Raw genomic sequence first — 23,527 nt, 5'->3', positions numbered from 1 at the left:
GGGGTTGGAAATCTTTGCAAAAATTTTCTCTGATAAAGGTCTCATTTCTAAAATAGATGTAGGGAACTGACTCAAATTTATATAAGTAAGAGCAATTCCCCAGATGATAAATTGTCAAAGGACAAATGGGTCATTTTCAGAGGAAGAAATCCAAGTTATTAATAGTGACACAAATAGCTCATAATTTGAGAAGTACAAATTGAAATAACTCTAAGATACTCCCTTACATACATCAGATTGGTAAAGTTGAAAAAAAAAAAAGAAAATGGTAAATGCTGAAGAGGCTATGGGAGAAGAGATCCATTAAGAATCATGAAAGTGTGAATTAGTGCAGTCATTTTGGAAAGCAATTTAGAATGATGCCCCCAAAATTATAAAAGCATGAACACTTTTTGCCCTAGTGATACTGCTACTAGATTTATAGCCCAAAAAGATAATAGAAAAGGGAAAGGATCTATATGTACAAAAATATGTATAACAGCTCTTTTTTTGTAGTGGCAAAGATTTGATGAGTGAAGGGATGCTGGTCAATTGGGGAATGGATGAACAAATTATAAATGTGATGGATTGCTATTGTGCTGTAAGAACTGAGAAGAAAAGTTCTTCAGAGAAACTTGGGAAGACATGTATGAACTGATGCAGAGTGAAGTGAGGAGAACCAGGAGAATATTTTATACAACAACAATAATATTAGAAAACCAAATAACTTGGAAAGACTTAGGAATGCTGACCAACATAATGATGAACCCCAATTTCAGAAGATCCATGATAAAATATGCTACCTACCTCTAGATCAGTGATTCCCAAAGTGGGCACCCCGCCCCCTGGTGGGTGCTGCAGCAATCCAGGGAGGTGGTGATGGCCACAGGTGCATTTATCTCTTCTATTAATTGCTATTAAAATTAAAAAAAAATTTAGTTTCCAGGGGGCTAAGTAATGTTTTTTCTGGAAAGAGGGCGGTAGGCCAAAAAAGTTTGGGAACCCCTGCTCTAGATAAAAGATTCAGAGTGTGTGTAAATATGTATATTTATACATACACACTATATATGTATATCATATATGCATATATATATATATATGCCATGTCAAAATATGGGCAGCTAGGTAATGTAGTGGATAGAGTGTCAGGCCCAGAGTCAGGAAGACGTGGGTTCAAATCCAGCTTCAGATACTTGCTAGCTGTGCAACCCTTTGGGCAAGTCACTTAATGCTGTTTGCCTCAGTTTCCTCATCTGTAAAATGAGGATAATAATAGCATTTACGTCCCAAGGTTGTTTTGAGGATCAAAAGGAATAATAATTGCTTGGCGCACAGTAAATACCACATAAATGTTAGCTATTTTATTATTATTATTATTACATATGTATTTTGACATGGTTAATTTGTTATTTGTTTTGTTTACATGTTTGTAACAGGTTTTGCTATTCTTGCTTTCTCAATGAGGAAAGGAAGTGGAGAAGATTTACAGCTGAAAATGAAATGAAATGAAAAATGGAAAAAGAAAGGCCTGGGGAGCGAGCCAAATAAGGGTTAATAGAAAGAAATGGGGGAAGTTTAGTCTGAAGAAGAGAAGACTCAGGAATGGCTGTGTTCAAGTAATTGGAGTTTTGTAAAGGGATTAAACTGGTTCTGCTTAGTCCTGGAGGGTAGAATCCACATTCTACCTGGAAGCAAAGAGGTAGTGGTGGTGGAGAGGGGAGGAAATGTATTTTTCGAGGGTTGTTAGGATTTCTGTAAGGAATAATTTTCTAATTATCAGTGACATCAAGAAAAGTCACTCAATCAGTCAAAAAATATTTATTAAGTGCTCACTGTGTGCCAGGCACTGTGCTAAGTGCCAGGGCTACAAGGAGAGGCAAAAATAATTCCTGCCCTCAAGGAGCTTACACTTTAATGGGGGAGAAAACAAGTCAATGACTAAGTAGATACAGGATATATAGAAAGGAGAAAGAATGAACTGTTAACTCTTCAGCAGGGTCTCTGGAAAAGGGGTTTTTGTGCCGGGACGTATCAGACAATGTCACTGAAGTCTCTTCTAGCTCTGAAGTTCAGTAATGTCCTGATTTTCCTGGAGAATCCCCCTGCTTTGTGATGGGCTGAACATACTCACTCTTCTCCAACCTTTGCTCTTTCCAGATCAGCCTCTGGATGGACCAGACTTCTTTTGGACAAGCTGCTTGAACTGAGACAGGATGGGCTCAAAAAGGTCATAGTAGATTTGGTGTGTGGCACTGTGGTTCCGTATGTAAAGAAGGTCATCTATCGTCACGGGGTCCGAGGCACCCTGCCACAGAGTCAGGCTGAACCTGGGGCCAAGAGAGAGCTACATCAACCAGAGAGCCTTCTCACCAGAAGCCCACACCAAAGGGACTCAGCTGGCAGAACTTCCCAGGAACGCGGTCTCGGGTTGGGGAGTGCTGAAGTGGACAGCTCACATTTCTGGCCTCAGCTAGCAATGCTGGGAGAGGAAGTACAATCATCCCCATTTTACAGATGAGGAAACTTAAGCTTGGAAAGAGACTTGATAAGGCATACATAGCTAGTAAATGGCAGAACCAGAACTCCTTCCATTATACCTCAGGCTGCCTCTCTCAGCTTCCCCAGCTGGGCTTATCCCTTTTACCTGCCTAGTAATTAATTAATTGCAAAGTAAGAGGTAGAAATGAAAAAATGAATCTCCTTCCCTTCTTTGGCGGGGGAATATGGGGGCAGAGCCCTGCATATATTATCAGACTCATTCAACATGTTGGTTAATTTGGCTGGAGTAGCTTTCTTCCCTTCTTTTTCTTTTTCTTCTTGGTTACAAGAGAGTGTTTGCTGTGTGGGGAGGAAAGGGGATATATTCAGAAATTAAGGCATTCATTCAACATTCTTTTAAAGAACCATGGATGCCCAAGAAGAGAGATCTCCGTAGGTTGGGAGCAAGGCAGGGATTGGGGGAGACTTCATGTATTTCAATGGGGAAGACTACATGGCTTTGAAGATGGGTAGAATTTGGACAGTAACCATAACAGTTTACATTCATAAGGCATTGTCCAGTTTACAAAACATTTTCCTTGCAACTGTTCTGGGTGGTAAAGAGAGTCACATTTGACAGACAACTGAAACTCAGAGGAGGCAGTGAATGCCCCAAAGTCACCACTATAAGATGGCAGAGCTGAGATTAGAAGCCACCTCTCTTGAGGCCAAGCTCAGGGAATCTTCTAACAGATCTTAAAGTAATAGCTGAAGATTTTCAAGGATGTTCAGTTCAACTCTTGGTGACCAGGCCAGTGGAGAAAGGATGTTGGATTCATGGTAAGAAGAGCCGGGCCTGAGGCCCATCTCTAGTGGAGCTGGGTAACCATGGGCGGCAGGTCTTTTTACTTCTCTGAATCTCAGTTTTTCCTCCTCTGTAAAATGGGTGCAATAACCCTGGGTCTGCCAATCTCGCAAAGGATCCAAAGCACGGGAAGGTGCCTTGTCTGTGTAAATTTATGTACAAACAAGAGAAATTATGGGTGTGCAAAGCCAAAGAAGTCTCTCTTCTATTCTCTCTGACTTGGATAAGGATCCTCTCTTTAGCCTGGGCTTCTGGATTTGGCTCTTGGTCCTTGTAGGGTAGCTAAGTGGCACAGTGGATAGAGCACTAGGATTGGAATCAGGAAGACTCAACTTCATGAGCTCAAATTTGACCTTGGATACTTACCAGCTGTGTAACCCTAGGCAAGTCCTTTAACCCTGTTTGCCTCAGTTTACTCATCAGTAAAATGAACTGGAAAAAGAAGTGGCAAGCGACTCTAGTATCTTTGCCAGGAAGACTCCAAATAGGGTCACAGAGAATTGAATATGACAGATGACTGAACAACAAAAAATTAGGCCAGGGACCCATCTGGCTTGCTCAAAGTCACACAGCTAATAAGTGGTATAGCTGAGCCTTCAACTCCCTTTTCCTGATTCTCCATTCAATGTGCTGTGCCCTGGGTTGTCTATCTTCCCTCAGTGGCCATGGGGTCAGTGTGATACACTAGAAAGTATAACGGCCTTGGAGTCAAGGGAGATCTGGGTTTGAATCCCAACTACTTTGACATTTATTAGCCATGTGCCAATAGGAGGATAACTCTGAGTCTCAGTTTCCTCATGCAAAAAATAAAGGGAATAATGCCTAGAATACCTCCCAGGGTTGCTGTGAAGATCAAAAGGGATATTTGTAAAGTCATTTGCAAACCTTAAGGAACTATATAAATGCTGGTCATAGCAGCAGCAGCAGCAGCAGCTGATCTGACCATAGAAGTCCTCTATTCAATAATCTGCAGTGGCTCCCTATTGACTCTAGGGTCAAATATAAATTCCATTTTGCTTTTAACTGTGAGGTCCTTGAGAGCCTTCCTTTGCCTCTCCATCTGAGCACAGTGCCTGGAATGTAATAGGCACTTAATAAATCTTTGTTGACTATTTAAAGCCTTTCACCTGTATAGTTTCACTTTTACTATGCATTATTATTTCTAGTCAGGGGTTAGACTTGAACCCAGGCTCAAGCCAGATCTTTATCTGCTATTCCCTGCTGCTCTCAAAATGCTGTCTGTGAGCCGTCAGCCAGGTACTTGGCCAGAGATGTTTTCCAGATGCCCGAGGCAGAAAGGGGCACAGATCTATCCTGGCTGCCTTTCCATGAGCCAAAAGGAGCAGCTCACAGATACTCTTCCTGCCAGGGGAGTTTTCTAAGGAGTTCAGAGGATGTCGCTGTGCGCCTGGATCAGCCTCTCTCCTTGCAAACACCTGATATACCAAGAGGCACCTCATTCACTTCTTCTTCTTTTTTTTTTTTTTTTTTAAACCCTTAACTTCTGTGTATTGGCTCCTTGGTGGAAGAGTGGTAAGGGTAGGCAATGGTCATCAAATGACTTGCCCAGGGTCACACAGCTGGGAAGCATCTGAGGCCGGATTTGAACCCAGGACCTCCCGTCTCTAGGCTTGACTCTCAACCCACTGAGCTACCCAGCTGCCTCTTATTCACTTCTGACAGCCAACACTGCCAATTCTTTACACGCCAAGCTACACAGTGTCCCTATGGGCCAGCAGTGGAAATGCAGTGCAGACCGTCAGGGCCAGCTCTGCTGCCTCACCTGGTTGTGCCAGGAACTGTCAGTTCTGTTCTTTCTCTGTGTCCTCACTGCTTAGGGCTTAGTCTTTCCTTCCTTCCTCCCCAACTTTTCTTCTTTTCTTTTTCCTTCCTCCCTACTTCCTCATGTCCCCAGTGCTCAGTGCCTGGCACATAGTAGGTACTTAATACATGTTTATTATTTTTACTTTTTAATAACCCTCACCTTCCGTTTTAGAATTAATTAATACCACGTATTGGCTCCAAGGCAGAAGAGTGATAAGAGCTAGGCAAAGGGGGTCAAGTGACTTGCCCAGGGTCACACAGGTAGGAAGTATCTGAGGCAAGATTTGAACCCAGGACCTCCCATCTTCTGGCCTGATTCTCTATCCCCTGAACCACCTTATTGAAGAACTGATTGATCTTGGTGCTCTTAGATGGCATTCCCCTCTCACCTCTCAGACTGACTCAGGAGCCAGCTAAAATGAGGCCAGGCGGCTCTTGCCATGACAGCTCTCACTGGGAAGGTCACCTTCTGTGGCAGGGCGGCCACCAGCTGGTGCATCTTCTCAATCATGGCTTGGGTATAGGTTCTGTTGGGAAGGTGGGAGATGTAGAGGGTGGTCCAGCCCAGAGACAGGGTGGCTTTGGGGTACTTTTCTTGGACCAGAGTCAAGAACCTAGAGAGAAAGAGAAGCAGATAAACCCCTGGGCAAGACTTTAACTTTCCCTGAGCTTTGGATCTTTCTGTTATAATAGTACTCTGAGTCCTCGTTCTTTTTGACCTCTCTGCAACATCCTGCCACATTGCTCTGCAGCAGCAGCAGAGCCCCCATACCCAGGCATTTTCCAAGGCTTTGTCCTCTCTCCATCCTCTTAGTTATTCCATCAAAGCTTGTGTGTTTGCAGCAGATAGTGTTGGACTTGGAGTCAGAAAATCCCGAGTTCAAATTGTGCTTCAGATACTTACTAGCTGTGAGACCTTGAGCAAGTCACTCTAAGACTTCCCCATGTGTAAAGTGGGGATAATAATAGAACCTACCTCACAGGGCTGCAGTGATAATCACATGAGATATTGTGTGTAAAGTGCTCTGCAAACCTTAGATTGTGATGTAAACTCTAGTTAGTATTATTACTCCCAAATCAACATATCCAACATTCAACAACCAACTACTGACCAGAGTGTAAATAAAAATATATGATCTTCCCAAATCAACAATAATAGTTAGCATTTGTAAATGCATGAAAACATTTATAAACATTTTTATTTAAAACATTTATGATTGCTTTAAAACACTTTAAGATCTGCAGAAAGCTTTACAAATTTTATTTTATTCTCACAACCCTGGGAGGCAGGTGTTATTATTAGCCCCATTTTATAGTTGAGGAAACTGAGGCAAATATAAGGTATAAGTGACTTGCCCAGGGCCACATAACTAGCAAATAGCTGAGGTAGGATTTGAACTCAGACCTCCCCGACTCTGAGTGCAACACTCTACCCACTGTATTGACAGGTGCTGTGATTTGGCCAACAGATATTATTCCCAACTTCTCTTATAATGAAGCTTGTTTACTTGGAATGGAGTCAGTCTGAGTCATCAATCAATTAACCCCATTCCAAGGACCCCTGGGTCTGCCCTCAAGTCAAGTTCAGATTCAATCCTGGGAAAGTCTGGCCCTTAAAGAATGAGAGAGGAAAGGGCGACTTTCTCTTGCATTTTAATGCAAGAAAAGTTGTTTGCTTTTTTCCCCCACCAGCAGCCTTCTTACCCTGGCAGATCCTGCCCTCAACCCTTGCTCCTGACCCCTTCCTGGGAATGGTCATTTCCCCCTGCAACTGCCATTTTAAGGAACAGCCCGCAGGTGAACTGGGACATACCACTTCTCTTTGGGCCCTACTCTTGACTTTCTGGGCTTTCCCCCCTCCACTGTGACCCACTTCTTCTGGTCACCCACCCCTCTTTCTCAGTTTCTTTTTTTATGTTTCCCCCATTTGAATGTAAGCTCCTTGAGGTAGGGACAGTCTTTTTTCTGCCTCAATTTATATACACAGTAAACACTTAGCAAATGTATTTTGACTTGATTGAACTCCTCTTGCCTTCACTTCAGAGTAGATAAAGTCACCAAAGTGATTCTGTTTAAGTGCAGACCTGATGATGTCACTCTTGTATTAATAAACTGCTGTAGCTCCCTGTTGCCTTCACAATCAAATATTCTCTTTTTGATTTTTAACTTTGGGATTGGGAACTTTTTGAGAGACTTTCTTTGTATCCCCATCTTAACACAGTACTTGGCACATAATAAATGCTTGTTGATTAACTGTTTAAAGTCCTTCACAGCTTGGTCTCAATATACAGTTTTGTCCTCACTCTATATTACTTTCTTTCTTCCACTCTACAACTAAATTGGTGTCTCTCTTTCTCACACATGATTCTTCTATCTTTTATATTTTTTTATATTTTCTCTCTTTTCCTTTGTCCTAATGGTCCTTCCCACCCTCCACCTCCAAGTGGGAATGCACTCTTTCCTGTCTGCTGGCCCATCTATCTTCTGCCTTTCCTGATCCCTCCAAATGCTGGTTTCCTCCCTGCCTAATCACCACGGATTCAATTACTTTGTATTTATTTCCTAGTTATTCTGTATATATTTATTCATATATCAACATAATTGTATGTATCCATGTAATTGCATAGATCAATTCAATGTAACAATTAAACATATTAATCAGCAAACATTTATCAAACTTGTTATCTGTCCTGATTGAGAACAAGCTTCCTGCGAGTGGTGATTTCCCCTCCACTTTTTTATATTTGTATTCTAGTATTTGGCACATAGTAGGTGCTCAGTGGAATGTTTTGAGCACTTAGCATTGTCCTTGGCACATGACAAGTACTTAACAAATGTTTGTTAATTGATTGAGTGAGTCTGATTGTGTTTAAACTCCAGGGAAACAATGTATTCTTCCCAGGCCTTGTTACAGGTATCCCATCCCTGGCCACGAGTCCATCATTCTTGTATTTTACATTTTGGTCCAAAAATCTGAATCCCTCCTCAGATAGCATCTTAGCCAGCAGGACATTTCCAGATCTGCCTCTTCTGAAGCTCTTGCCTTATAATGGCTGATGGAACTACAGGTCTTCTCAGTTTTGACCATCACCTTTAGCTTTTCAGGTTCCTTCTTGGCACCATCTTTTATATGCTCAGGTGAGTCACTGAAATGAGGAGTAGCTGACAGGTCTTGGGTCAAGCTTCAGATGTTCCTCTTCATCTCTCACATACATTCTCTGGGAGGCTGCTAGACCTCTTTGTTGTCCACTTGCCATTCACCAGTAGGTTGCCCTCCTTGTTCTCTTCCTCTGATGTCTCTCTCTCTCTCTCTCTCTCTCTCTCTCTCTCTCTCTCTCTCTCTCTCTCTCTCTCTCTCTCTCTCTTTTTCTCTCTCTCTCTCTTTTAAACCCTCACTGTCTTGGAGTCAATACTGTGTGTTGGCTCCAAGGCAGAAGAGTGGTAAGGGTAGGCAATGGAGGTTAAGTGACTTGCCCAGGGTCACACAGCTGGGAAGTGTCTGAGGCCACATTTGAACTAGGACCTCTTGTCTCTCTGATCTCTCTCTTGATGACTTTTGGGAATCCATTTCATCTTTCTTGATGATCCCTCCTTGGAGCTTCCACCTCTCCTCCCACTTCAGACTCAAAGAGCCTCAGATACATTATTTAGCCCGGATGGTTCCATTGTCTTTTTTCTCCTCTGACTTCCTGACATCTTTTTTCAGGTCTTTTTCCTCTTTAATTTGCACAGATTCAAACCTTCCTAAAATGTCTTTCCTTTACTTGGAAAGCCCTTCTACCATTTTTAAAAGGAACATTTCATTCACTCTGATAGCATAAGAGAATTGGAAAGACATCTCTGAGGCCCCTTGTCTTCTGGGAGGGAAATCAGACTGTACTTTGAGAAGAGACTTTTCCATGTGTCATGGAAGGTCACGTACTCCAATCTTCTATCATGTACAGATAAGGAAACTGACACTCTGAGAGAGTTAAGTGACTTTTTCAAGATCACACAGGGAGTTAACCATCAGACAAAGGATTTGAACTCAGATCTTCTGACTTCAGAATCAATGTTTATTTCACTTTACTGCTTACTTTACTCTGATAGAATGTAAACTCCTTGAGAGCAAGAAATATTTGATTTTTATCTTTGGGCTTAGTGCCTAGCATAGTGCCTGGCACACAGTAGGGACTAATTAAGTAAATCCCTGTTGAATTGAATTTGGATCATGGGAGGTTAGGGGAGTTTGGAAAAAGCATTTTATTTGGACCAGGAGAGGGTCTGAGTTCAAATCTTATCACTTCTACTTCCTTTCGATGTGATATATAACCTCACACTGGCTTCTTAACCCTTCTGGGCCTCAGTTTCCTGCTTTGTTATGTCAAGGGAGGAGGACTAAATGATGACAATGGTCCTGACCAGCTTTAAATCCCTAAATTCTATGATTATATGATCCCTCAGTCTTGTATCTGACATTAAGACAAGCAGTTGCATTGACCCAATTTTTTCCAGCTCTCTCCCTCCTCACATTATTTTGTATTTGCTTACCTGTGTTTGTCTCATGTCTCTCCCCATCAACCCAAATTCCTTCCCACAGAGACTAGAAGTTCAATGTGGGAAGAGACTCCTTCAGTTCTGTCTTTGTATCTATTTACTGTGCTTTGCATACAACAGGCACTTAATAAATCTATGTTGAATTGAACTGAAATAAATTAAATTAAATCTCTATGCCTCTAATAGATAGATGGATGGATAGAAAGACAGAGAGAGAGAAAGAGAGAGACAGAGAGAGAGACAGACAGAGAGAGAGAGAGGGAGGGAGGGAGGGAGGGAGAGATGAGAGAGAGAAAGAGAGAGAGAGGGAGAGAGAGAGAGAGAAAGAGAGAGAAGGATAGACAAATGGATGGACGGATGAATAGACAGACAGCTATAGATAGGCTGACAGTTAGATGGGGAGATGTATGAATAGATGGACAGATATATAGATAGATGAATAGACAGCTAGATAGGTAGAGGGATGTATGGATAGACAGATGGATATAGACAGAACATCTATTGAACATTTTTGTGTCAGAGTCTGTGCTAAGCACTAGAGGCACAAATACAAACAAAAATTTAACAGTCCTTATCCTCTAAAGAGGGAAGAGAGCACAGAAAGGGGGGCTGGGCATGTTCTTCACAAAAGAAGGTAGAATCTGTACCTAAACGCTCCTATTCTCTTTTAACCTTCCACATGTATCTGTGCCAGTGGGTGGATAGCCCAGAGTAGGGGTGGTCGGGTAAGGGCCCGTAGATTCAGTCAGTGTTCTTGTTTCATTTAGAGAGGAGAGGAACCATTGACTCACTGTGTGGCATTGACAGCAACTGGGATGGGGACGTTGGGGCCATCTAGGATATCGGCATTGATCCACACGGGCCTCTGGATTCTCCCTTCTGCTGTCTGGTTCCTCAAGAGATCCAAAGAGGGACCAACTGCTTTGATGTTCTTGAAATCTAATTTGATGCCTGGCAAAGAATGGGGTGGTGGTGGTTAGAGAACTTTAAATGTTCTAAACTAGAGAGTTAAGCACTAGAGGGAAACCTGGACTGGGAATCTAGGAGGAGTTGAGTTCAAATTCCTTTTCTGACACTAAGTGTATGACCAAGGGCAAGCCACTCTTGGAGTCTCAGTTTCCTTGTTTGTAAAATGGGTATAACAATACTTGTAGCAGTGATTTCACTGCGTCATGGTGAAGATGCAACAAGGTAACATAGGGAAAGTGCTTTATATACCTTAAAGTACTACATAAATGTAGCTTTGACACTTTAGGGCCATGATGGCACACATGCCATAAAGGGCACACAGACTCTCTCTGTGGGCACACAAGCCTTCACCCACCAGAGAGAAAGGGAGAGGGACTCAGGAAAGCTGCTCCTTTTCCCATCTCCACCACACTGAGGACATTTTCTCAGTTCACCTTTCCCTTTGCCCAGCAGCTCGATGAAAGCACTTCCGCTTCCTTCCCTATCTGGGGTAAGGAGCTGAGGGGTGGGCAGCACTGACCAAAGGGCATGGGATCTCTGGGGGGAGGCACAACACTAGATCTCAAGAGGGGCGTGGCACAGCACACATTTGCTAAAAGGTTCACCATCACTGCTCTAAGATCTCTGTTCCCAGACCCCTCCCAGCCCTGATATTCCCTCTTCTTTGGTCCCTCCCAGCCCTGACATTTCCTGCCCTGAGGGCCCCTCCTTCTGACATTTTGTATTCACTGTGGTAGTTTTGTTATCTTTGTGGGTTAAGGAAGGTTTTATTATATGGAGGTCTTTTTACCTGTAGGTTGCCGATAACTCCTGGTACTGTGTTTTCTGACTTACAAATAACTTTCACTAGATTCTCTCTTTTGGGGGTGCTATCCCCATTTTAAAGATGAAGGAATACATTCTTAGGGAGGCCTGAGCCCATATAGAAAGTTAAAGAGAGAATCAAGAATAAAATATCATATCATGGAAAAGCTGCAATTTTCATTTGCCTTAGACAAGTCCTATAATATCTCTGGACTTCAATTTTCCTCATCTGTAGAACGAGAAGGTTATAGTCTCCATAATTCCTAAGGCTCCTTCCAATTGTCTTTTACCATCTTATGAAGCACCCAGAATTTCTGGCTTCTCAGCCAGCCTCTTTCTAGTGGACCACATGAAGGTCTGGGAGCAATCAATCCATCAGTCAACATTTATTAACACCTACTATGTGCCAGGCATTGTGTTAAGAGGCCAGAGCAGTTGTTACCTTTTCTGGATCTGTTCAATACGGCGTCCAGCCACTGTTCCAAGGTGTTGTCACTGTAGATGGCAGGGGGGTGGGCCATGATTGGGATCCCTGTCTCATTGGCTGTGTTCAGCCCTTCCACATTGACATCTGCTTCCAGTACCATGACATCGCCTAGGTCCCAAGGGGGAAGAGAGAGAAAGAGTATCAGGGAGAGGCACAGCTCCCCCTCTCCATTCATCCCCGCCCCCAAATCCCAAATACTCTCTTGATTAGGGGGACCTTCTGAAATGGGGGATAGATGACTAGTCCTATACCTGGGCATAATGTGTGGGTACCTCTAGAGTGGGATTTAAGGGGTTCTGTTGCTCCCACAAAGATCTGCTTGGTTCCACCCATTCCTCTGCCCTAATCTAAAATTCTAAGCCACCATAGCATTCTTCTCTCTGAGACTAACAGCCAGGACACAGTTATTGCCTCTAGGGAATCCCCATGAAAATCCAACATTGAACAAACATATTTTATTGAGGAGGTGCTATATGGAAGGGGTATGTGTTACACAGGAAGGCATGGATTAAAAAAAATCACACTCTTAGAAACAAGACACCTGAGACATTCCAATTAAAGAGAGCAGATCTTAGAATTCTAGAATCCTGGAAGCAGAAAACCTGAAAATTACGGGATTCAAGAACCGAGACCATGATTGAGTCACATTTTTCAGCCATAGGATCCTAGGACTCATGGGATTTGGGAGTATAAAGGGACCTTTGAGATCTTTGAGTTTAATTCCTCATTTGTATGGTTTGCACTTAAGCCCAGTTTTTAAGGTTTGTTCTTCTAGGCTGAAGGGACTATTGCTACACATGACTGGCCTATCTCTGGCTCTGAATTTTAGCTTTAGGGGCTCTTTAAGAATGAATTTAGGGGCAGCTAAGCAGCACAAGTGGTTAGAGCTCTGGGCCTACAGTCAGGAAGACTCATCTTCCTGAGTTCAAATCTGGCCTCAGATACTTTCTAGCTTTGTCACCCTGGACAAGTCACTTCACCTTGTTTGCTTCAGTTTCTTCATTTATAAAATGAGCTGGAGAAGGAAATGGTAAAACACTCTATTATCTTTGCCAAGAAATCCCCAAATGGGTCCATAAAGAGTCTGATATGACTGAAAAACGACAGTAAAAGAACCCTTCATTGAATACACCATCGACTTGGTCTCATTCTAAGCCATCGATGGTTAAAAAAAAATTAGATCACTCTAGGACATGGTCTCAAAAACATCAGTGGATTTAGGACTAGAAGGGACTTGTAGAGGGCATCTTCTCTCTTATTTTACAGATGAGAACACTGAGCCCCAAAGAGGAGCTCCGGTGGCAAGAGCTAGAAGGGATCTTAGTGGTCATCCAGCCCAAACCCTTCATCTTACAGAGGAGAAAACTGAGGCCCAGAGGAGTTGTTATAAGAAGTTATGGATAGGGGCAGCTAGATGGCTCAGTGGCTAGAGCCAAGCCTGTAAATGGGAGGTCCTGGGTTCAAATCTGACCTCAACCACTTTCTAGCTGTGTGATCCTAGGCTTAATCCCTATTGCTTATCCCTTTTTGCACTTCTGCTTTGGAGTCATTTTATAGTATTGGTTCTAAGACAGAAGGTAAGGGCTAAAAAATAAAAGAGGTTATGGATAATCATAGAATAATCATAGAAGCTACTTCTCAGGGTTGAGATGAGGAGCAAATGAGATAAGCCATGCAAAAGTGCTCTGTAAAGCCTAAACCTCTCTCTAGGTTAGCTATTAAATAACTTGCTTGGTGTTACATAGTTAAGAGCCAAAGGTGGGATTTGAACCCAGGGCTTCCCGACTACAAGGCTAGCACGCTCTCTCACTCATCCCAGTCCCTCTTAGGGGTCTTGAATCCATGCCATGTGAGGATCCGCTGAAGGGTTGAGGGATGTTTAGCCTGGAGGAGAGAAGATCCAGCTGCATTCAAATCTGCGAAGGGCCACTAGATAGAAGAGGGGTCAGCCTCACTCTGTTTCGCCCCAGTGGGCAGAATCAGCAGCAGTTCAGGGAAGCTACAGAGAGACTTCAGGGCAGAAGGAACTTTCTGCCAATTCGGGAAAGTCCCAGAGTGGAAGGAAGTGAGCTCATCTTGGAGTGGAGGCTGGATGGTAGCCTCTTGTGGAGGACGTAGCAGGGGGTCACTGATTAATGGTCTAGGATGGGTTGGACTAGATGGCCTCTGAGGTCTCTAAGATCTTCTGTGTGATTCTTCTGAGTCTCACAATAATCCTGGGAGGAAGAGGCTCTACCGTGCATGCCCAATGTTACAGATGAGAAAACTGATCACAAAAGCTAACAGATTGGCTTGTCATTTTACATAGCTAGTAAGTGCTAGTCGGAACTAGAACCCAAGTCTCTCATGAGTCCAAGAGCAGCCCACTTTGCCCCACACCATGGTGCATCTAATGCAGAACACAGGATGTTCAAGCTGTAGAAACCAGCCTCTTTGGTTAGCCAAGGGGGTGGGGGATGTGCCCCTAGACTCAGGGGCTTAGACAGGCGGGGGTGGGGACCTAGAACGTGGCTCTCTCAGGAAGATTTGTCTCCTAGTAAACCCTGCAAAGCCTCTTCTCTTTCCTTTGTTCATTGTGGTTCTTGCAGTGCTCCCTCCAGGACCTCGATGCCATTTAACCAATTTGACTCAATTCTAGGACTATTTATTTATTTATTTATTTATTTTTAGCTCTCACCTTCCTCCTTAGAATCAATCCTGTGTATTGATTCCAAGGCAGAAGAGTTCTGAGGCAATGGGGGCTAAGTGACTTGCCCAGGGTCACACAGTTAGTAAGTGTCTGAGGCCAGATTTGAACCCAGGACCTCCCGTCTCTAGGCCTGACTCTTCATCCACTGAGTCACCCAGCTGCCCTCTCTACAATGCTTTAGAAAGAGTTCAGGAATGCATCCAGAGTGCAAGACTTACAATCACAAAAAAAGGCTTACAATCACAAAAGGGAAAAACAGCCCCTGCCCGCAGGGGGCTTACCCTCTTCTAGGGACCCATGTCAGGAAATGTAGGGCATTTGGAAGAGGGAGAGAAGCCTAGAAAAGCTGGGGAGATCAGAAAAGGCTGGCCTCGAAGGGACTAGAGATTCTACGAGGTGGCCATGAAGAGGGAGGATCTTGTAGGCACGCTGGGTCAGCCCATGCATGACCAGGGAGGTGGGGAAGTGGAAGACCCAATTCAGTGGATGACAATTTGGGACTGATGGATGTCATAGGAAAAGGATTTGGAAAAAATGGGAGAAATTCCAGCCCACCTCAACTTGCTGTCATATACTGACCAGCCGCCATTAAGAAAATGGAATACTAAAGAATGCTTGGAAAGAATGAACTGCGTTCAAATCCCGTAGGTAAGTCACTTAAGTATTTTGACCTCAGTCTTCTCTTCTATGAAATGGGCATAAACATATCTGTCCTTTATGCCTCACAGGGCTGTTGTGAAGATAGTAACTGTTGACCCCTGGGCTTCGCTGGCATCTCTGCCTTTCCCCACCCCTCTTTTACTGAGGAGAGAAGAGCTTTGGGAATGAAGAAGCCAGAGGACTGTGAAACCTCAGGACCCTTGGTTGCCTGCGTTGAAGCCATAGCAACTTCCTTGGGTGATGCCCAGGTTTTGCTAAGTCTTCCGTGATTAAAATGGGGAAGCAGACAGAGCAATGGCTCTCTCATCCCCCAAACCCTTGCCCCTGCCCCTGCTCCAGCTCCATTATGTGGCCGGCTTTCTCCCGGCATCAGGAAAGCCTTAAGAGTAGCTCTATCCAAGGAGGCACAAAACCCCATCATCCCCTGTGAGTCCTGGGCCAGCAAAGGGCGAGGTGAGAAGATGGAAGGGAGGAGAGAAACCTTCAATGCCAGGAAATGAATGTGGTGGCACAGCCATGCAGGAGACCTTCTTTGGAGCAGCTTAGGGGTCGGGATGTCTCGATTCCTTGTGCCAAGAACAAAAGGAATGGGAGAGCCATCGAGCTAGAGATCCAAGGGATCGGGGGGCACCTGGAGAGCTGGGAAACTTCTGGGGAGATCTCAGCCCAGCAACCAGGACGTTCAGGCCAAAGAAAAGATTCAGCCTAAAGGTATTAGCCACATCGGAGGGAGGACCTTGTTCTCTGTCCTCCTGACCTCGGACCTGGGCAAAGAAGCTCCTGCCGGAGAGCAAAAAGTCTGCCCTCCAAGGCTGTGCGAGGGAACAGAGTAGCCTTTCCTCACTGGGGGAAAAAAGCTGAGAAAGGTGTTTTTCTAGGATGAGCGGGTGCTGATCATGTGACTGAGGCAAGGGAGGCTGTTTTTCTCAAAGAATTATTTGTTGTTGTTCAGTCGTGTCTGACTATGTGACCCCGTTTGGGGTTTTCTTGGCAAAACTATTGGAGCGGTTTGCCATTTCCTTCTCCAGCTCATTTAACAGAGGAGGAAACTGAAGCAAACAGTGTATGGTGACTTGCCCAGGGTCACACAGCTACTTAGTGTCTGAGGCTGGATTTGAATTCATGAAGTTCAGGCTTCCTGACTCCAAATCCAGCACTCTATCCACTGTGCCACCTAACTGTCTCTAAAGAGTTATAGGAGGGGACAGCGAGGTGGCTCAGGAGATTAAGAGCCAGACCCAAAGATGAGAAAGGTCCTGGGTTCAAATTTGGCCTCAGGTACTTCCTAGCTGTATGACCCTGGGCAAGTCACTTAACCCCCATTGCCCAGCCCTGACCACTCTTCTGCCTAGGAATCAACGCATAGTATTGATTCTAAGACTGAAAGTGTGTGTGTGTGTGTGTGTGTGTGTGTGTGTGTGTGTGTGTGTGTGTGTGTGTGTGTTTTAAGTTATAGGAGTCTTATATGAAAACAAGGATTCATGAGTTTATGAAAGTCTTTGGCTTTGAACTAAAAGAACTCACAGTCTACTCTTCTTGAACTGCTCTGACTATCAAGGCCAGAAGCTGGAAGCGAGCAGAAGCGTCTAATACCTGGCACTAGACTGCACCGAGTAAGCACCCAGACTGGCCAGCAGATCAGAAGCCTTGAGTGGAAACTACCCGTCCAGTGTAGACTCAGCCTAGAGCAGGAGGCCTGGTGTGGGGGGAAAGAGAGCTGGGCTCCAAGCTGGGCGCTCTGCTTCCCATCTAGCAGCTGGGCCACCCTGGACAAGATATTTCCCCCCTCTGCGTTCTGGGTAACTCTCTAAGATTGGACGGTGTCGGCCTGTACAAGCCCAGATTGTCTTCTCACCACAGTTCCAGTCCCTAAGCCTGCCCTGGCCCGGAGAAGCCTCAGGGTGAACATGGTCAAAAGTGGGAGAGAAATTCCCTTTCCTCAGCTTGGCCCCAGAGCAAAGAGGGGGGGAGAGCAGAGAAGGAAATCTAAGCTTAATGTAAGGAAGCATTTCCCAACAGTGGGAGCTGTCCAACACAGAAGGGGCTCCCTTGAGAGGCCAGAGGGGGCTGCCCTCCTCCCTGGCGGGTTCAAGCCGAGGGCCCCTAACCTAGAGGGATGGCTTAGACCAGCTGGCCCCTGGGGTCCCTTCTACCCTTGGAGGCAGCCCTTCTTGTGAAAATCTCCCCAGGAAACCCCACACCCTCTAGAAGCTCTTATCTCATTTACCGTCCCGTGAGACAATGATAAGATGTTCCCGTGTTATCATTAAAGGCCCAGAGTCCAAACCCCAGGTTTTTCCCCAAAGGAGGAAAATGGGACACAAAGAGAAATGCCTTGTCCAAAATCACAGATGGAACCAGTAGAAAAGCTGAGATTCAAAGCCGGGCCTCCTGTCTCCCAAGCTGGGCGGACCTCCTACCGGGCAGACCTCCCTGGGTCTTCTCTGGGTCCCTGGTTTGCTTCCTCTAGTCTGGCTACAAGTCTTTCTCGGCAAAGATGATGAAACTTGAATGTGGCTAATCTCCCCAGCATCTGCTTATCATTAGGAGATAACATTCTCCCAGTTAAGCCAGAGTTCATGACTCGTCTATGACAGTTAGAAGTTATCTTCTCTCCTGATCACCCATGGTAGAGCCATCCCTCCTGGTTATCAGGTGAGATTCCCCTCCTAGACCCAAGAAAACGAAGCTGGTCACGCTGACTGCTCTGGTATTCAGTGTTTTGAGATTATATTCCATGGTCACTTCTGACCACGCTCTAAGGCCCCATCTAGCTCGGACATCTCTTGTTCTAAGGCCTCTCCTAGTTCTGATCTCCTCTAAGGCCCTTCCTAGCTCTGATCTCCTCTGCTCTAACATTCTAAGCTCTAACATGTTCTTTTCTAAGGTCCTAACTTCCTATGCTTTGGGGTCTGTTATGATTCTACTATTTCCTAAAGTCCCTCCAAGTTCTAACATTCCAGCATGTTGGATTCTAAATGAATGAGGCCGGAGCCTTTCTTGAAAGTTGGTAGGGAGAGAGAAGTAGGCAGAAACTGGAACCCTGAATTAGGTTAGGAAAGAGGATCCTGGAGGCCATTAAGACATAACCACTCACTGGGCAAGAAGGGCCGAAGAGCCCTGAGCCCCTTGACTCTATCCCTATAGTCTGATCTCCTAGAATTGACTGAAGCTCTGAAGCTTCGCTGCTCCCAGAGCTCTCCTGGGGTCTAGCACATCTCTTCTCTTCCCACTCCAACCCCCTCCTGCCCAGCCTTCCAAGGGTTAAGGAGTTCTGGGGCCTCACTGCTCAGGGCTGTCTCCATCTCACTCCGGCTGTTGGCAGCATGGTGCCAGGTGACCAGCAGGCCGTCTCTGTGGCTGATGTTCCCAGTGCTGAGAAGGTAGTCCATCATGTCACCTTCTGGCCGACAGCTTTCACAACCTAGGGATAGAGTAAGAACATGGTCTTCATCAAGGGAATGGACTGGAACCTGGTCTAGTGCCCTAAAAAGAAGGAACATTGATCTGGGAGTTCAGGACTGGGTTCTAAGCCCTAGATTTGACCTGAAGTCACTTTTACTTTGGGAGATTCACTTGTGAGGCTTCACTGGGGTTGAGGAATCTTGGGGAGAGGGAGTCCAGGTTATGTAAGCTTTTCTTGAGAAGGAGGAAATCAAGAGGGTCTCTTTTGGGAGAAAAACTTGGGAAGGGGAAGAGGAGAGCTAAGTCTAAGTCGTAAGTTCCCCCTCACTCAGGGCTTCAAGGTAGGGGAGGCTTTCCCTTCCCTGGAGGTCTTCAAACCAAGACTGTCATACATTCATTACAGGGGGGTTGTGTTCAGGTAGAGATTGGACTCAGTGGTGTCTGGAATCCCTTTCAATTCTGAGATTCTGGGTCTCCTTGGAGAAAAATCTTGGGAAGGGCAAGGAGGAAGCAAACCCAATTAGATCTTTCCAAGGGGGAGGGGATCTTAGGAAATCCAGGTAATGAGAACCTTGCAGGGTCTGGAAAAGAGAGAAGACAGTCAGAGCCTCTCTTGGGCAGAATCCTGGAGAGAAAAAAGGATGGAGCACTGCTAATTAGAGCCTTACTGATATTAATCTGGGGGATTGCAATGGGGAGGATCAGGGGGAAGGTAAAGCGTGGGGGGGAAATGGAGGCAATCAACCTTGCTGGGGAAGAATGGGTTGAGCATCCTGGGAGGGGGAAGAAGGAGGAATTAAGCCAATAAGAGCTCTGCTGGGAAAGACATTTGGGAGGAGGGGGAAAAGGTTGATGAGCCTATCAGAACCTTTGCTGGAAGAGAATCCAGAGACCAAACCAGGGATTCTGATACCTGGAATAAGCATCACAAAACACAGAATCACTTGGTTCAAATACATTAAAGGTGTTCTCAGCTGGAGTGGCATGGAACGTGGCTCTGAGACCACTGTAGAGGAGGTGGCTGCAGTGGGTAGGGGGCTAGGAGGAAAGGATGTGGAACCTCCCCCACCCCAGGAACTGCAGAACTTGGTTTCCCCTATTGGGCACCATGAGGCAAAACTTGGGCTCTCACCCTTAACTCTAAGAACATCATAGGAAGGAAGGAAGAAGGGAGGGAGGGAGGGAGGGAAGAAAGGAAGGAAGGAAGGAGAAATAGAGGGAAGGAAGGAAGAGACCTGTATCAAGCAGTACTTTGCTAAATGGGGTGAAGGGAAGGAGAATGTTGGGGAGAAGAGAATATTTGAGCCAATCAGAGTACTTTTTGGTGGGGGGGAGAGCCCATTGCCTGAACCTCCTACCTGGCTGGGAGTTACCACTCTGGGTGAGGCTGACAGCCAGGATTATGGCAACCACTGAAGCTGCTCCTACACCTCCAGCAACTGCCCAGGCCTTCCCTGGAGCCATGGCACCCCCTTCCACCAGTCAGCTTCACAAATGTCCTTGGTGTCGCTTCCCTCCCAGATAGGGTCCCTTCTGGGGTTCAGTCCTGGCTGTTTGGTATGAACAGGAGAGAATTCTTTGCATCAGCCTGGCTGATTGTACAATGAAGGCCCCTCCTCCTGCCCTCCTTCAGGTCAAGCAGAAAATCCAAACTCCCCACCCTTTGCCTTTCCCTCCCTAGGACTGCCCTTTGACCCACAGTGTGTCAGGCTATTAGGAGGAGAAAAGCAGCTGCAAAGGGTCACTTGCCCTTTAGCTGGGGAGCTTGGTGGGCAGAGGAACCTGAATGCCAGAGCAGATAGGAAGGAGGGGTGGCTAGCAGCTGTGGAAATGTCTCCCCAGCCCTTGGGTTCTGAAGTTTTAATATGGCAGTGTTGGACAGCAGCCATGAGAGCTCTGGCCTTGGAAGCAGAAACCCTCTGTAACACATAGGCTGTGAGGCCCTGGACAAGTCACTTCACGCTCCATCAAGCAGGAATAAATGTGTTCATTCCCTACCTCATAGGTGTGCTTTGGAAGGAAGGAAGGTAGGAAGGAAGGAAGGGAGGGAGAGAAGGAGGAAGGGAGGGAGGGAGGAAGGGAGGAAGGGAGGAAGGGAGGGAGGGAAGAAAGAAGGAAAGCAGGAAGGAAGGAAGGAAGGAAGATAGGGAGGGAGGAAGAGAGGAAGGAAGGAAGGGAGGAAGGGAGGGAGGGAGGAAGGGAGGGAAGAAAGAAGGAAGGGAGGAAGGGAGGAAGGGAGGGAGGAAACAAGCATTTGTTAAGATGTGCCAGGCACTGTACTAATTTCTGTACACTTAACCCTTCCTCTCCAGGAACTCCCTGGAACTCTCCTCTTTGATGAGGTTCTTATTTGGCTCCACCAGATATAGGCAGGCTCTAGCTCTGCTTCACTTCCCATCCAAGTTATCTTCTTTCCCTTCTCCAGCCCAGTGTTTTTCCAGTTCAAGACTTATATAATCAATACTGCCATGGCTACTGGCAAGAGTATCCATCTGGTCCCTCTTGGCTCTTCTCCCCATGCTTACGACTTTCCTCCTTGGCCAGCAGGCCTCAGGTGTGTTGTCTTTCCCTATTAGAATGCCAGCTGCTCAAGGTCGGGGATTGTCTTCCCTTTTGTTTGGGCCTCCTCAGTGTTCAGCACAGGTGCTTGGCACATGGGAAGCCCTTCATAAATATTCCTTCCTTGCTTCCTTGCTTCCTTCTTTCCTTCCTTGCTTCCTTCTTTCCTTCCTTGCTTCCTTCCTTGCTTCCTTCCTTCCTTCCTTCCTTCCTTCAGCAGTGCTAGATAAGGAATCAAAGGACCCAGGTCAAGTCCCAACTGTGCTCCTTCCTCCCTCTGTGACCTTGGGCAAATGAATTTTCTTGGTCTTAGTTTATTGATCTGTAAAATGAGTGTGTTGAAATCCATCATCTCTGAGGTCTGCCAGCTCTAAGGTGATGTTTCTGTGAAGAAGTGACTTACCCAGGGTCACACATCTAGTAATGCCCTCTAGAACTAAGTCAAAATCATCTAGTTCCTCTTTGGGATCATGAGAGATATAGGAGGCAGGGGAATAGGGACCCTTTCCTCTGCTCCAGGAATGAAGTCCACTGCCAGATGGTAGGAATCCTTCATTATCCTGAAGACCTAGCACGAGACAATCACAAAGCACCTACTATGTGTGAGGTGCTGTGTATACACAAGATATAGGCAAGGCAAATGGGAAGGCATCTCTGAGGGAAGGCTCTATGGGTGGGGGGACCAGGAAAGACCTTCTGTAGAAAGTGAGTTGAGTCTTGAGGAAAGTCAGGGAAGCCAGGTGTGGAGGGAGGGAGAAGATTCCAGGCAAAGAATGGGCAATCCCTGAGTTTGGAGTTAGAATTGAGAAGGGCAGGGAGTTGGAAGATGGAATTAATCTCTTAAATGAGGAATAGTAAGTAGGAGATGGGTGTAGCTGGGCCTTAGCACTTGGAGAGAATAGGAAGACTAGAAAAGTAGGAAAAGACCAGGTAGTGAAGGGCTTTAAAAGCTAGAAGAGATTTTATATTTGATCCTGGATGCAGGACAAAGACTCTGGAATTTATTAATGGAGGGATGTGGGTGCAGATAGGCATGGACAGACCTGGGTTTAGGAAAATCATCTTGGTGACCAAGTAGAGGATGGATTGGGGCAAGTACATAGTAGGTCCTTAATAAAGGTTTGTTAATTGATTGGTTCATCTAGTCCAATGCCTGAATTTTAAAGAGGGGAAATTGAGGCCCAGAGACTCCGGTCTCCCAAGTTGCCCAAGTGGCAGAGCTGGTATTCCACACGTCTTCTGACAAAGGCATCAAAGATTCCTTTTATTACATCACCTCTGAGGGCCATAAAATTGATCATACCCTTTGATCCTCTAATACTATGATTGGGTCTGTATCCTGAAGAGATAAAAAAAGTGGGGGGGGGGGAGAAGAAAGGATCTTCTTGTACAAACATATTTATAGCTGCTCTTTTTGTGATGGCAAAGAGTTGGAAACTGAGGGGATGTCTATCAACTGGACAAAATGTAATATATGATGGTGATGGAATACTCTTGTGCTACAAGGAAAGACGAGCAGGATGATTTCAGAAAGAACTGAGAAGATCTACATGAGCTGATGCAGAGCGAAAGAAGCAGAACCAAGAGAACATCATACACAGTAACAGCAATGCTGTATGATGATCAACTGTGAAAGACTTGGCTACTCCCAGCAACGCAATGATCTAGAACAATCTTGAAAGACTTATGATGGGGAATGTTATCCACCCCCAGAGAAAGAACTGGAGGAGCTGGACAGATGTGGATCAAAGCAGACTATCTTTCACATCAGTGCTTTCATGGTTTTATTTGGGGATTTTGGTTTTGTATGAGTGCTCTTACAACAAAGATCAATATGGAAGTGTGTTTGCATAATAATGCGTGTATGGTCCAGATCAAATTAGTTACCATCTCCTAGTGGGAGTGTAGTGGAAAATTCTCAGATTTCCCCTTTAGGGACCCCCTTATGTTGTAAGGACTGGCTTTGCAACGCTGAAACACCCAGAAGCTTGCTACACACAGAATGACCTGCTGGAACTCCAGAACAAAGCAAAGTGGTTCTACTTCATAGGGCACTGTTACTTCCCATGCTATCACCTAACAAATCCGGGACTATACAAGTCTGCCTGATCCCTTGCCCGGGTTCTGATACCCGTACTCGCCCATCATGTTTGTGTTCATAACCCATGGAAACCCCTGATTGTGTGTGTATCATGTAACCTATGGAAATCCTCCCTGATTGCATATAAAATAGCGAGAGTCCCTGACTGAATCCCATGCGCATGGGTGATAA

The 23,527-nt window shown here is 45.4% G+C and overlaps 1 protein-coding gene across 1 annotated transcript; it reads right to left on the bottom strand.

Annotated features, from left to right (window-relative positions):
* Positions 1-1,447: 1,447 nt before the first annotated feature.
* Positions 1,448-20,247, bottom strand: FAM151A (family with sequence similarity 151 member A). The gene is made up of 6 exons (XM_044672745.1): positions 20,055-20,247; positions 18,578-18,715; positions 11,898-12,050; positions 10,474-10,633; positions 5,536-5,760; positions 1,448-2,306 (listed from the first exon to the last, which is right to left on the bottom strand). Exons 1-6 carry the CDS (start codon positions 20,158-20,160, stop codon positions 2,138-2,140), a joined length of 951 nt encoding a protein of 316 aa, XP_044528680.1. The 5' UTR covers positions 20,161-20,247; the 3' UTR covers positions 1,448-2,137.
* Positions 20,248-23,527: the final 3,280 nt, after the last annotated feature.

The sequence above is a fragment of the Gracilinanus agilis genome, chromosome 4, assembly GCF_016433145.1.
Source record: "Gracilinanus agilis isolate LMUSP501 chromosome 4, AgileGrace, whole genome shotgun sequence".
In the NCBI taxonomy this organism is placed as follows: Eukaryota; Metazoa; Chordata; class Mammalia; order Didelphimorphia; family Didelphidae; genus Gracilinanus; species Gracilinanus agilis.
This window is presented reverse-complemented; position numbering and strand designations above follow the sequence as displayed.